This window comes from Lolium rigidum, chromosome 1, assembly GCF_022539505.1.
Source record: "Lolium rigidum isolate FL_2022 chromosome 1, APGP_CSIRO_Lrig_0.1, whole genome shotgun sequence".
In the NCBI taxonomy this organism is placed as follows: Eukaryota; Viridiplantae; Streptophyta; class Magnoliopsida; order Poales; family Poaceae; genus Lolium; species Lolium rigidum.
In genome coordinates this window covers 346,864,805-346,881,174 of record NC_061508.1, presented here as the reverse complement: position 1 = coordinate 346,881,174, position 16,370 = coordinate 346,864,805, and the positions used below count along the sequence as shown (strand labels likewise).

The 16,370-nt window shown below is 43.5% G+C and overlaps 1 protein-coding gene across 1 annotated transcript; it reads left to right on the top strand.

Moving 5' to 3' along the window:
* Positions 1 to 14,180: 14,180 nt before the first annotated feature.
* Positions 14,181 to 15,020, top strand: LOC124664511 (fasciclin-like arabinogalactan protein 14). Its single transcript, XM_047202018.1, has one exon. The coding sequence runs from the start codon at positions 14,181 to 14,183 to the stop codon at positions 15,018 to 15,020; it is 840 nt and encodes a 279-aa protein (XP_047057974.1).
* Positions 15,021 to 16,370: the final 1,350 nt, after the last annotated feature.

The window sequence follows — 16,370 nt, the reverse complement described above, 5'->3', positions numbered from 1 at the left end:
TTTCTTAAATGACATATACCTCACATGAACCAACTAAGCATGCTCACATGGATGAGTATATGTACAAAAATGAAAACAAATAGAGTTCATACCAGCCTCTCACCACAATCAGATTGTCGTAGATCGTCATTATTGCTTGTTCACTTGTATAGCTTGAATAATATGGAATGAAAACCACGCTCCAGCCACCGAAGACCATTGAACTCATAAAGAACTTTACAAGACCAAAGAAGAACAGCAAATATTTTTGGTGTTTTCGAATTTGGAAATAAGAACAAAAGGAAACAAGCAAACAAAGCAAAATCTTTTTGGATTTTCTTATAGCAAACCAACGATAGCAAATAAAGCAAGATAAAAGCAAGAAACTAAAATAAACAAGTGGTGAAGAGAAACAACAGAAATATTTTTGGTCTTTTGGTGTTTTAGGAAAGAAACAAAGTACGAATAAGAAAATGAAAACTAAAAGAAACACAGAAAAGCAAGATGGCAGAAATCTGCCAAAACTTGACAGCAGTACAGAAATCGATTTTTACAAAAATCTTCCGTTGCTCAGTTCGAAAAGTGTTCAACTAATGAAAGTTAGATAACAACCTGGGGAACATGCAAAAAAATTGGCAGCTCAAAATAACGTTCTGGCTGTGCGCACAAAGTTTTTTAGTAACAGTCCAGAATCTGTTTTCAGGCAGCACTTCCCCAAATATCATCTTCCTCTCATTAGAAAACCACTCAAAGAAACTAAACAAGTATATACAAGTATCCAGCAACCATAATATGCAAAGAATGAGTGATGTCGGTATACCTCCCCCCAAGCTTAGGCTTTTGGCCTAAGTGGAGATTAACCCCAACGCGGTCCGGTGGATCATACATGGCGTAGTCATAATAAGGTCCCGATGCAGAAGAAAAGCGTGGAGGCTCCTCATGCCCAGCTTGTGGATGCGAAGAACTCGCTGCATCGGATGACGAATCGAGGTGTTCCTCGGCCTCCTCCGTGTTGTCTCTTGCACGATGGCCATCTCCCTCTATGTATGCCTTCAGTTCACCTTCCGTGACCGACCAATCCTCCCCGGAATCAAGGTTAAACGGAGCAGGTGCGGGCAATCCTACTAATTTTTCAGTTTTCTTAGTTATTCTCCAAGCTTTCTTGTAAAATGTTATTCTATAAGACAGGTTGCTCAAATTGGACGAATCAGAAACGAATTCATGCTTAATCATGGAGACTATGTCAAGTTTCTCTATGGGAAGTTGAATATCAAGATGGTGAGGTTCTACACCATGCATAGCTAATAAACGAGAGGCGATGAGACCTCCACAAATTCCTCCCTTCTCACGGTTAGTAGCAAGTATGTTGGCTATCAAAGCACCCAAGTTATAAGTCCTATCACCTTGTAATGCAACAGCTAGAAAGGCTAAATCCTGGATAGATATTTTACTTCCATTCTTTCTTGCTAGAACGCACTTGGTGATGAAATAAGCAAAGTAGCGAATAGCTGGGAGTTGAATGCTACTGATTTTACCACCATCCTCTGAGAAGCTTCTTCCATGACAAATCATCTTGAAGAGGTCCAAGAACTCTTGCGGCGATCCCCTTATCTTCTCGCATGATCCCCATTGCGGCACTCTAATTGCTGCACAAAAATCATAGAATGGCAAGTTGACAGTTTTATTATAAATTTTGTACTGAACCATGGGGTTAGATCGCGACCAATTGAATTTAAAATCCTGCACTACAGACATAGTCAGTTTTGCATATTGGCATGGTTCACCATCAACAAAATCATCCAACCACCGCACGAGAGATTAGACTTTGAACATCTTGCAAGATTCTCGCACTTCTCATAAAATCCACGCACGGGTAGTAAGCGGGATATACTCCTTCTTCGTGGTGAACTCTCATAACCTGTTGCACCTCCAATTCTTGTTGGTTGAGTTGGTGCCTACTCCCTTCCATTTTCTGAAATTTTTCAACAAACAATATAAAATTTGATTTGGTGACATATAATTGAGGGAAACTTCCATAGGAACTTGCTAGAGTACTAATCATGCATCAAAACTAGTTTCTACCACTTAGAACAAGCATGCAAGCTCACTAAACATGTTACCTACAGCAGCAAAATATTCAAGATATACTCAACCAAACAAAATTCTACTTGGATGGTTGGAGGAGTCACATACCGAAGAGCAAATATGCCAAATTTCAGACAGAAATCTGGGCTGAGCAAAGAGATCGAGAAATCTGGAGCTCTTGAGCAAAAACACGAGTGGGAGGAACCTGGTGCGAGTTTTTTTGGGAGAGAGAAGAGAGTGGGAGGAAGAGATGATGAAGTGGGGCAAAGGGGGACCCACACACCAGGGTGGCGCGCCCCCCTTGCTGGCCGCGCCGGCCTGTGGGGTGCCACCCTGGGGTGCCCCACTGGTCATCCCCAGGTGCATTTTCGAAAAATAGGACCAATGGTATAATTTTTGTGAATTTTTGAAAACTTTGAAAAATGCACATTTCTGGGTATTAAGTTTATTATTACTGGCCAGGAAATTTTTTGAAATCTCTAATTGACTAAGGAACTTTACAAAACAAAAGTACTACAGCAAGTAGAACAAGTGGAGGAAGAAAGAGATGTTGTTTAGTTCTTCTATGCATATAAAATGAATTTGTTAACAAGGTTGATCAAGTCTTGCCACCAAATAAATTTTACATAACATAAGAAGAATTAAACCTCAAATAAATCATGTTACCTTGTATTGTATTGATATGGATCCAATCACAAGAGTTTGATATTCTTCTTTAGGCTCATATATAGGACAATCAATGGTTCCCACTTTGATAGTTCTCACATTAGAAATTGTATTAACTCCACATGCTTTCTCAATCCTCTTGGGAAAATAAACGGTATGCTCCTTGTCATCAATATTGAAAGTAACTTTTCCTTTATTGCAATCAATAACAGCCCCTGCAGTGTTAAAAAAAGGTCTCCCAAGAATAATAGACATATTATCATCTTCAGGCATTTCCAACACAACAAAATCAGTTAATATCAAGCAGTTATTCGTAACTTGAACAGGAACATCCTCACATATACCAACAGGAATATCAGTAGATTTATCAGCCATTTGCAAAGATATATCAGTCGGTATCAACTTATCTAAATAAAGTCTCTTATAAAGAGAGAAAGGCATAACACTAACACCCGCTCCCAAATCACATAGAGCAGTTCTAACATAATTATTCTTAATAGAACAAGGAATAGTCGGTATACCTGGGTCGCCAAGTGATGCGTGCAATTAACACACGTCCGTTGGGAACCCCAAGAGGAAGGTGTGATGCAGACAGTAGCAAGTTTTCCCTCAGAAAGAAACCAAGGTTTATCGAACCAGGAGGAGCCAAGAAGCACGTTGAAGGTTGATGGCGGCGGGATGTAGTGCGGCGCAACACCGGGGATTCCGGCGCCAACGTGGAACCTGCACAACACAACCAAAGTACTTTGCCCCAACGAAACAGTGAGGTTGTCAATCTCACCGGCTTGCTGTAACAAAGGATTAGATGTATAGTGTGGATGATGATTGTTTGCAGAAAATAGTAGAACAAGTATTGCAGTAGATTGTATTTAATGTAAAAGAATGGACCGGGGTCCACAGTTCACTAGAGGTGTCTCTCCCATAAGATAAATAGCATGTTGGGTGAACAAATTACAGTCGGGCAATTGATAAATAGAGAGGGCATGACAATGCACATACATGATATGATAAGTATAGTGAAATTTAATTTGGGCATTACGACAAAGTACATAGACCGCTATCCAGCATGCATCTATGCCTAAAAAGTCCACCTTCGAGGTTATCATCCGAACCCCTTCCGGTATTAAGTTGCAAACAACAGACAATTGCATTAAGTATGGTGCGTAATGTAATCAATAACTACATCCTCGGACATAGCATCAATGTTTTATCCCTAGTGGCAACAACACATCCACAACCTTAGAACTTTATGTCACCGTCCCGCATTTAATGGAGGCATGAACCCACTATCGAGCATAAATACTCCCTCTTGGAGTTAAGAGCAAAAACTTGGCCAGAGCCTCTACTAATAACGGAGAGCATGCAAGATCATAAACAACACATAGGTAATAGATTGATAATCAACATAACATAGTATTCTCTATCCATCGGATCCCGACAAACACAACATATAGCATTACAGATAGATGATCTTGATCTTGTTAGGCAGCTCACAAGATCCGACAATGAAGCACATAAGGAGAAGACGACCATCTAGCTACTGCTATGGACCCATAGTCCAGGGGTGAACTACTCACTCATCACTCCGGAGGCGACCATGGCGGTGAAGAGTCCTCCGGGAGATGATTCCCCTCTCCGGCAGGGTGCCGGAGGCGATCTCCTGAATCTCCCGAGATGGGATTGGCGGCGGCGTCTCAGTAAGGTTTTCCGTATCGTGGCTCTCGGTACTGGGGGTTTCGCGACGGAGGCTTTAAGTAGGCGGAAGGGCGGAGTCGGAAGAGTCACGGGCCCCACACGCTAGGGCCGCGCGGTCCCCCTCTGTGCCGCGCTGCCCTAGTGTGGCGGCGCCCCGTGGCCCCACTTCGTCTCCCCTCCGGTCTTCTGGAAGCTTCGTGTAAAAATAGGCCCCTGGGCGTTGATTTCGTCCAATTCCGAGAATATTTCCTTTGTAGGATTTCTGAAACCAAAAACAGCGAGAAAACAACAAGCTGGCTCTTCGGCATCTCGTTAATAGGTTAGTGCCGGAAAATGCATAAATATGACATAAAGTATGCATAAAACATGTAGATATAATCAATAATGTGGCATGGAACATAAGAAATTATCGATACGTCGAAGACGTATCACCAAGCTTCTTTGGAACCTTACCATTAAAAGAGTAATTAGCAAGCATAGTGGAAATCTCCTCATTAGGAATTTTCCTTTTGTTAGACACAATATCTTTCATATACTTTGAATAAGGAGGCAATTTAATAGCATCAGTCAAAGGTATTTGCGGGAATAAAGGTTTCATCCAATCACAGAATTTGTTATAGTGTTCTTCTTCCTTTGATTTTAGTTTCTTAGCAGGAAAAGGCATTTGCTTTTGAACCCAAGGTTCCCTTTCATTACCATGTTTCTTAGCAATAAAATCTTCTTTAGTATACTTCTTATTTTTAGCATGCTTTTCAGGTTCTTCTTCAACTTCTTCTTTATCAGAAACATCATTCTTATCATTACCATTATTATTATCATGTTCATTACCACTTTCAGTTTCAGCATCAGAAATAGAAATACTATTAGGATCATTAACGAGGCTCGGAGGATTCTACAACAGTTTTATGTTTCTTTTTCTTTTTCTTAGATGGAGCACTAGTTTCGGTTCGTTGAGAATCTTGTTCAATTCTTTTGGGATGCCCTTCGGGATATAGAGGATCCTGGGTAGAGACACCACCTCTAGTTGTTACTTCATAAGCATGTTTCTCTTTAGAATTATTTTTTAATAAGTCATTTTGCACTTTAGTAAGCTGATCAATTTGAGTTTGAACCATTTGAAAATGTTTAACAAGCATCTTACATCATTGGAGGTTCTCTTCACAATACCATGCAATTCACCAATAGCTCGAGAATTTTCCATTAAATGATTCTCTACTCTCATATTGAAATTACTTTTCTTAACAATATAATTATCAAACTCATCTAAGCATTGCGCAGGAGGTTTTGAATACGGAATATCTTCCCTAGTAAAGCGCTGAAGGGAGTTTACCTCAATCATGGATGAAGGGGGAATTATCTCACATATATCTTCTATGGGAGGTAGATTCTTCACATCTTCGGATTTAATACCTTTCTCCTTGAGAGAATTCTTGGCTTCCCTCATATCTTCATCATTCAATTTAATTAAACCCCTCTTCTTCAATATTGGCGTTGGAATTGGTTCAGGCGTAGTCCAATCATCATGATTCCGGCCTATTTTAGCCAATAATTCTTCGAGCTTCGTCCGGAGTTCTTTTCCTGAAAACACAACCAGCACAACTATCCAAATATGCCCTAGACTCAATGGTTAGTCCACTATAAAATATATCAAGTAGATCATTCTTTTCTAAATCATGTCCGAGTCGAGCTCGATAAGAGAACAAAATCTTGCCCAAGCCTCAGGCAATTTCTCTTCATTTCCCTGGTCAAATCTATAAATTTTCTGTAAAGCAACATGTTGAGCACTAGCAGGAAAGTATTTTCGAAAGAAAACATCACGCAAATTAGTTGGACTTCTAATAGAACCAGGAGGCAAATTATTATACCAAGTTTTAGCATCATCCTTTAATGAGAAAGGAAAATTTTTAGTGACAAAATAAGTACGCATCTTGACATCATCAGAAAACAAGCTACACATAGAAGAAAGTTCAATCATGTGTTCTACATCACTTTCTTTTTCAGTACCACAAAAGGGTGCTTTCTCTACAATAGCTATATGAGATAGATCAAGAGAAAAATCATAATCTTTATCCTTAATGCATACAGGAGATGTGGCAAATTTAGGATCGGGAGATAACTTATGTCTAACAAGTATATTGTGTGAGAAACTTTTTAATTTTTCTTGCATCAGCAGTAGCATTGCATCTAGTAATAAAATCATCATTAAGCTCCACATAATCTTCATCGGGATCATCACTAGAATAATCAAGTTCGGGTGAATTAACAGGTGTAGTAGCATTAGGAGTTTCAAGTATTTTCAATTTGTCTAGACCTAGCAATTGTAGCATCTAGAATGGATCCCAATGAACCACTATCATCAAGCACAACGAAACATTATCAATATTATGAGAGTTTTCAGATTCAGCAGAAGTACCGAGCAAGTGAAGCTTGTGGCGGTGAAACAAGTCGACTTATCACAGATGGTGAATCAAGAGTAGCAGAGGTACTCAGAGTTGTACCTTTTCTTGTAGTGGATGGTAATATGGCGACTTTAGGATCGTGAGGTTTACCCATGATGGAGAATTTGTAGCGAACAATATCAATCCAAGTGAACTTCCAAATAAAGCTATGCTCCCCGGCAACGGCGCCAGAAAACAGTCTTGATAACCCACAAGTATAGGGGATCGCAGCAGTCTTCGTGGGAAGTAAAACCCAATTTATTGATTCGACACAAGGGGAGACAAAGAATACTTGAAAGCCTTAACAACGGAGTTGTCAATTCAGCTGCACCTGGAAACAGACTTGCTCGCAAGAGTTTATCAGTAGTAACAGTTTTATAGTAGTAGCGATAGTGAAATAACAACGACAGAGTAACGAGACAAGCAGTAGTGATTATAGTAAACAAGCAGGATTAAAATATCGTAGGCACGGGGACGGATAACGGGCGTTGCATGGATGAGAGAAACTCATGTAACAATCAAGCAGGGCATTTGCAAATAATAATAAAACGGTGTCTAAGTACAAAGCAATCAATAGGCATGTGTTCCAATTATAGTCGTACGTGCTCGCAATGAGAAACTTGCACAACATCTTTTGTCCTACCAGCCGATGGCAGCACGGGCCTCAAGGGAATCTATCGGATATTAAGGTACTCGTTTTAATAGAGTACCGGAGCAAAGCATTAACACTCCGTGAACACATGTGATCCTCACATCACTACCATCCCCTCCGGTTGTCCCGATTTCGTCACTTCGGGGCCATTGGTTCCGGACAGCGACATGTGTATACAACTTGCGGGTAAGACCATAAACAATGAATATCATGATGAAATAATAACATGTTCAGATCTGAGATCATGGCACTCGGGCCCTAGTGACAAGCATTAAGCATAACAAGTTGCAACAATATCATCAAAGTACCAATTACGGACACTAGGCACTATGCCCTAACAATCTTATACTATTACATGACCAATCTCATCCAATCCCTACCATCCCCTTCAGCCTACAGCGGGGGAATTACTCACGCATGGATGGGGGAAACATGGCTGGTTGATGGAGAGGCGTCGGTGATGATGATGGCGATGATCTCCTCCAATTCCCCGTCCCTGCGTGGTGCCAGAACGGAGTTTCTGGTCCCGAGACGGAGTTTCGCGACGGTGGCGGCGTACTGGATGTCTTCTGGCGATTTCGACTTCCTCCCGTGCGTTTTTAGGTCGAAGGCAATAAGTAGTCCGAAAGAGGGCGTCGGGGGCCAGCCGAGGCCGCCGCACACTAGGACCGCGCGGGCCCCTCCCGGGCCGCGCCGGCCTAGTGTGTGGGGCCCTCGGGCCCCCACCGGCTTGCCCTTCGGCTCCGTCAGTATTCTGGGAAAATAGGACCTTTCGCATAAATTCCGAGGATTTTCCTGAAAGTTGGATTTCTGCACAAAAACGAGACACCAGAACAGTTCTGCTGAAAACAACGTTAGTCCGTGTTAGTTGCATCCAAAATACACAAATTAGAGGCAAAACAATAGCAAAAGTGTTCGGGAAAGTAGATACGTTTTGGACGTATCAAACATGCATTCACTTTATTCCTAGTGAGATAGCAAAAGAAAAGACAAAGGCATAATAGATCATGAATTTGTTGTCACTATTCAATCACTAAACCATGCTATTCCATCTAACACACTCATCACCCCACTCATGTTCTAGCATACAAGTTGGATCAGGACCAATACTTAAGAACGGGGTACATAATATGCATCTATCAATACATATTACACAAAGTAGAGTCAAAACTCATAGCACAATATCACACAATAAAGATCCACCACATAGAAATTACATATATGACCATAATCATGTTGGATAGCTCATATGGTACTAAGATCTATGAAGAACATGAGCGAAATAGATCAAGCTCCGGCCACAAATCCGTAGTCTAGAGGTGGACTACTCCCCTTGATCATGGTGTTGATGAGATGTACATTGGAGAAGGTGGAGATCCCTCCGGCGGAGGTTCTAGCGGAGTTTCCCCCTCCAATTTTCGCTGCTGCAGGCTTCGTTTTCGTGTTTCTGGGGCGCGCTCTCCTCCATAGAATCCTTGGGGGTCATATATATAGTGGGTTTTAGGTAAAAAGAAGTTGTTTCACGAAAGAATCAAGTGAATCGAACGACCGACGGCCAAAAGAGCCAGGGTGGCGCACCCGCTTGCTGGGCGCACTACATGCCCTCTTTTGGGCGTCCAAGCCTTTCAGGTCTAGTCCAAAAGTTCACGATGCTTCTATTGGTGAAAAAATGGCTCCCAGAAATCCTAGCTCAATTTGACTCCGTATAGGTCTTCGAAAGTGAAAAATACACAAAACAGGGTTTTCCTGTTCTTTAGAGTTATAATCCAAATAAAGATAATCATTGGTAAATCCCCATAAATCAATATAAAACATAGAAATAACATCATCTATGTTGCAAATATGTGGGAATATATGTTAATAAATTACAAAGTTCATGTGTATGCATTTTACATGCATCAGATGCCCAACATGATAATGGTCTTATATGTAATTTATATGTGGTGGATATTTATTCTATGATTTGATATATGATATTGGAACCTATTATGGTAAGATGTATTGGTAGATGCATATCATGTATCCCGTTCTTAAGTACTTGTTCCGATCCAACTTGTATGCAAGAGCATGTGTGGGCAGAAGTGTGTAGTAGATGGAGTAGCATGGTGGTAGTGATTGAATAGTGAAAACAAATTCAAGATCAACTATGGTATTTACCTTTCTTTTGCTGCTTCACTAGGGATAAAGTGAATTCATGTGCTATAATTATCATGTGAAAGTTTAATAACCTTGTTTGTTCAAGGTGGCATATTTGTGATTCAAACATTATGTCAAATTACTTAAGGCTATACTCTGTTGATTCATAATTCAAGATTGGTAGGAGTTTTCCCTTTCTTGAGGAATATAAGAGAGATGTGTTGCATCATCTCTATGTTAGGGCGTGATACCCATATGAATGCTTATCAAACGCATGTTGAAGTTCCACCAATATTATGTCTTTGATGAATTGTTTATATCCACTACAACCTAAAAAGAGAGTAGACAAGTGAACCCCAAACCCTGGTCCATTTTAACCCATTAGAAACACCTTTCCAACACAACTATCTTACTTTTTATTTTCTAATATTTATTAATCCGAAAATATAAAAATGTTGTCTTCGCTTGCAAGCACACAAAACCCAAAAAAACACCATCTTTTATTGCTTTTATCTTGCTTGCCTAGTTTACTCTTTTTAATTTACTTTACTTTATATTTATATTTCATATTACTAATACGAAACCTTGTGCTTGACAACCACACGGTGGAGTTGGGGACACAAGACAAAAAAAACTTTACTTTGCAACTTGCTAGAAGGGGAGAAAAAAATTTAGCCTCTAGCCAATTCCCCGAGAGTTAGATATAAACCATTGAGTCAGCCTTGTGGAGAAAAGACGGTTGCTACAACACTCTAAACTTGGAGTCCCAACGAGTTGGTACACACGGAGTTGTTGCCATCACTTAGCATACGTTGCTGGTGCACAAAAGTGAACCCTACTATATACAGGTTTTATGCCTGACAAATTAGTCGCTAACTAGTTTTATTCCTCATTTATTAAAGTTGATATCGTAAAAAATTTAAACCGCCTATTCACCATCATCTACGCGACATACATGTCAATTTCACATAGGACTAAAGGAGGAGGGCATGTTGGGAAGACGATCAAAACTGCAAGAACACTGGCCATTGTCCAAACGACTACATAACCTAAGACCATAACCCCAAGGGGGACATGATCCTTTTCGTGAATTCCGACAAGAGCAATGGTACAATAATTTCTCGCAGTCTTGGTCCATAAGCTTGCAGCACTTAATATGGTATGCAATTAAGTAATAACACTTGCTGCCTATACAGAACTATATATTTTCAATATTTCGCATTAGTTTGGACCAACAAGAGGCGCATATATATGGGGTACACTCCTGCATCATGTTTTTGATAATTGACCTCGTCAATCGTCATGATTGATCAGTTCGCCATTTTTTCGATAAAGATTGATCAGTTCGCCATGGATGGACTAGTCTATCACTTCTTATTCAGCTCTCACTTTATTTTCATTACTTAATTAAATACATTCTATCTTTTGATACGTGGATATCATACATGTATATGTTTTGCAGAAAATATGATGATGCATGCATGGATGTGGATGTTAGACTAGCCACAATGAAAGTATCATAAGTAGTATCATGCATGTCATGTTGGCAAAAATTTGAGATGACATACTAATTAATGAGGTGAGAGAAGAGAGATGAGAGTGGTATCATAATATGATAACGTATTATAGCACGTAAAACTAAAAAAATTTAATGAGAAATACATCATGTACACACATTTGCATTGAGATTCTACAAAATATTAAATATAATGACACTATGATACTAACATATGATACTATACATTGTAGGGTGGTATCATAAACTAGCATCATGTGCATGATAATAGTGTATGATACTTCACATTATGACTAGTACCCGCTGGCCATATCTTGGAATTCTCAACCAAGGAACAGAAGGGTGCCCAACGACAAAGGAATATCCAAGCGATCGATGGTGACTATGCATAGGCGATATGGTGCAATTGATAATAAGCTCGCGAACAGATATAATACATGCGCTAGATTATGTTGGTGAATTTCTATGTGTGTCAGGATTCGTGGTAACCAGTGACATGATCTTTCTCCGATTTCCTCATGTTTCCGGACATGAAGCGCTGTCGCCGTTCACGTAGCAGCGTGCACGCAGGCAAGGCACCACCGGCGAGGAAATTAACCGGTGGAGCACGTCGTGCCACGTCCGGCGACGGGCGATCTCAGTCCTCCTCTGGGCTTAATCAAATCATGATCGACAGGATTTCTACCTTATCCACGCATAAACTACGTTATCTGTCTACTATCTCTCTCTTATTCCATCCCTGAAGATATAATACGTACACACAGTGATGATATTATCTGGCATGCATGTTCTAGACTGCTCTCGATATTTTACTAGACAAGATGTGAAATTTTTAAAGCGAGATATGTAGACAAAATGGATAGCTAGCCACATATAGACAGGCCGATTAAGCCCGTGCGCGCGTACATGTGCATTCTGCCTCTGACAGCTTGGACCTGAGACTGAGAGGCATACGTGCAGACAGAGTGCAGACACGTGCGAGGTTTTAAGGACATGTACATGTCTGGAGTCTGGACGCGACGTATGCATCCATGTCGGCCTGGCTTCGACAAGTTATTTTGTATGTGTATGCAATGGCAGCAGGTGCACTTTGGAATATAGCATGCGTATGTGTTGTGTGTATGATTAGTTTCTCCCAAATAGTGGTCTTTGCGTGCATGATTATTGCATGCAGCAATGCATATGCATGTGTGAATATTCAGGCCCATGCTTGCATGCCGTTGACTTGATTGTTACGTTTTGTCGATATACTATATGACATGTTAGCACATAATACTTCTACGTACAGGATGAAAACGGTGGGCGATGATGGAAACAAGCTGAATTGCCAACGTCTGGTTTCAAGATTTTTGACAAAATAAAACGAAAACTATGCTAGCCTTGCGTGGAATTCGAGTTGCCAGGGCAATTTTATGGTGGACCCTGGCAACTTCTATTTTTTATTTTCTTGTTTTTTTTACTTGCATCCGGATTTAAATGGATGGTCACAAGATTGTGTCAACGCGCCGGTCACAAAATTCTAAGGTTCACCCAACAGTGGCATGCAAGTGCAACACATGTGGTTTGGATGAGGAGACCACATTCCATACATTATTTGAGTGCAGTTGGGTGTCTTGGGTGTTAAAATTCCACAGCTACACCCGAGGTCACGTGGAACAGATTTAATCAATGGGACCCAGGTTTCGAAGGACCACACTTACATAATTTAATGTGGATCCTGGGTAATTTTGAACCGAATGTGATGTCATATGGCATGGAGAAGGAGGTAGAACAGCCACCCAATCTTACGATGGGCCAGTGAGATCACTATTGATTTACGTCAAGCGGGGAAAGACAAGAGGCCAAAACATTGCAAAGTTTCGGTGCCCTAGAAAGCTCCAAAAAATTTCAGGTGTTGTAAAAGTCAACACCGATGCAGGGGTACAACAAGACTGAGATTAATGGCATCCCTAGCATTGTGGAATGTTTCGGCGCGCTGGAAACCTCCTGATCCAGGTATGTAAAGGTCAACACCGATGCAGGGTACAACAAGACTGGGAATAATGGTGTCCCTAGCATTGTGGTGTGGAACCACGAAGGTGTGCTACTAAAACCTCAAGGTCTATGGCATGATCACACATGGAACGCTACAGCTCTCGAAGCATAAGTTGTCTGGGAGGGGGTTCGCTTGGCTATCGACATGGGACTACATAAGTTGGTCGTCGAGATGAACGCTCAAGAGGTGGTTAATCTCTTTAATCAATATGATACTAGTAGATCTATTATTACTAGTATTTGTTAGGAAATTAGGGAGCTTAGCAATTTTTTCACTAGGTTTGAGCTTATTTATGTAAACATGGCTATGAATGAGGCAGCCTGCTCATAGATGAGCTTGCTCGGATAGGATAAGTTGTGTGTGGGTTAACTATACTTCTGTCTTCCTCACTAGCATTCTTGCTAATGTAACACCGCTAGTTAATTAATAAAGCTCCTGATTCGGAAAAAAAAGAGTTTCATGGCAGCAATGTCTAACATCTTGACTTGGGCTTGCAAATTCTGCTGGGCTTGGCCCAGTCCAGAAACATGTAAAAGGTTTCCACGGCAAAACTGTTAGGCCCAACAACATTTTCTCTGGAGTAGTGATTTGGTGGTTTTTGAAGAATAATATGGCCCAAGACTAATTCTAAGTCTGGCCTCATTTGGAAACTGATGGTGCTCTCTGAAGCCAATCTGATGCGATCATTACTGACCATCGGATGAGCATCAGACGGCTGATCCCACCCTAGATTCAAGGCCATCTGCAACCTGCATGCTCGAGCCACGAGAAGTGGTCAGAGTGAAGACTAGTCACTCGCCTCCCGCCAACTGCTAACCCCTCTTCTTCTCCGACGATCCACTTATCACTCTCCTCCCGCCACGGCCTCCTCCTCCCTCCTCCCTCCCTATATATACACTGACACTCGCCGGGAACACACAGAGACCGATCGAGCTAGACATCGATCGACATCGATCTACGTCCGTGCACATACACACCATGGCGCCTCCCAAGCTCTCCCTGGTCGTGCTCCTCTTCCTCCTCTTCCCGGCCACCGGCAGCGCCAACGCCGCGGACGCCGGCCCCGCCGACGCTGCCCCGGGCGGCTTCAACATCACGGAGATCCTGGACCGGTACCCGGAGTTCAGGCTCTTCAACTACCTCCTCGGCAAGACCCGCGTAGCGCGCGAGATCAACCGCCGCAACTCCGTCACCGTCCTCGCGCCCGCCAACTCCGACGTCGACTGGCTCCTCCGCCGCAGCGCCAGGCTCCCGCGCGCCGCGCTCCTCGAGCTGCTCTCCGTCCACGTCGTCCTCGACTACTACGACGCCGCCAAGCTGGCCGCCCTGCCCCGCGGCGCCGGCGCGCGCCCCGTCGTCGCCACCACGCTGTACCAGACCTTCGGCCCCACCGCCGGCGACAAGGCCGGGTTCCTCACCATCACCCCCGCGCCCAACGGCGGCGCGGTGTTCTCCTCGGCGGCCCCGGGAGCGCTCGTGAGCGCCACGTTCAAGAAGGCCATCACCTCCAGGCCGTACAACATCTCCGTGCTCCAGATCAGCAACTTCGTCGTGCCGCCCGGGGTCATCACCAAGCCGCGCACCCCGCCACCGCCACCGAAGAGGATGAGCTCCATGTCCGTCGCGCCGAGCCCCGCGCCGGTGCCGGCCCCGCTCCCGTGCCCGCCGGTGACGATGCCCGTGGAGGTGGAGCCCATGGAGGAGATCCCCGCGGCCGCGCCGGCGCCGTCGCAGGGCTACGTGGTGCGGGCGGTGATGGGGTGGTGGTCCGGCGTCGGCATGGCGCTCGGGATGGCGTGCGTGTTGGCGCATTTGTAGGTCACGATAGGAAAGGCTCGATAAATTTTTGATCTTAGTATGCACTCCTTTGGAACTCGAAAGTTTTCTTAGAGGTTGAATTGTTTCCTACGATGTTCAGGCAAAATTAAAGTGAAATTGCTATGTTTCAAATGTGCCCTGTGGGTTTCGTGGGTGTAGAAATTTAGGGAAATTAATGTCCTTTTATTTCCAACTTTGAAATTTAATATGGTTCACTTTACAACTCGATTCTCAAAACCATTCAAGACCATCTCGGCCCCTCGCGGCAAACCAATCGAAACAAAGATTGGGCGACTTTCAGAGCTCCAATGCAAGAACACGAATGTAGATGCTTAAAGAAAGACAACACCCATGTAAACGTCATAACATATACTGATATACAGTCAAGCACCGACCCTAGCGTTCAGAGCACTGCCGCCGACCGCCGTGGGTAATTAGGATGATCAACAAAATCTGCCGATGTTTCTTCTGCCACGGAACTGAAGACACCAAGGGTGGGCACTGCAAGGTAGCCTGGGATCAGGTGTGCAAGCCGAAGGCGCTCGGTGGGCTTGGAATTCACAATGTGCTCATGCTTATTGCATGACGCATTACGCGTTCATTGGCGACCAGAGCCAGACACAGCATCATATGGAACCCCTATCCGCATAGTAACCACTGTTTTGCGGATTTAGAGGCACCGCAACGGATCCATACGATTTTTTTTCCGCGACATCCAGTTCCACGCCATCGAAACCCCAATACCCAGTTTCGCGAGGTAGCGCGAGCATGAACCCCACCTCCTCCCCCGCGTTGGCGCGAAGAAACTTTCAGCTCCTCCACATTTCCTTCCGCCCCAACAACCGCCGCCGCAGATCCCGGACGCCGCGGGGCCTCCCCTTCAAATTTGTCCGGCAGAAATAGTCGCACCGCGCCGCCGCGTTCGTTCCGCCCCTAGCTGTGGCCCGCATCCTCACCGCATTCATCAGAATCAGCCGCGGGCGCCTCGCCGCTGCCAAGGTATGGCACCCTCGCCACCTTACCAATTTGGTCAATAGTCGCGGATTTGCCTCTGTCACCGACCCGTAACCCGTTCGATGTTGCTTCTTTGTAGATGGACCCGTGCGTGCTCTTCTTGATGGATGATTCTTCCTCCTCCGATGACTCCAATTTGGAGGATTTTTTCAACGATGACATCGAGCAAACGATCGTAATCCTTGCAGCGAAGGAGACCTTGGACGTGAGGCCAAAGAAGCGGAAGGGGTCGTCCATGGGGCGGCTGTGCATCCCCCGCAACCACGCTCTTGGGCACAATATGCTCATGCACATCTTTGCCTACGGTATTCCGGCGGACTATGCCGATGAGTATCT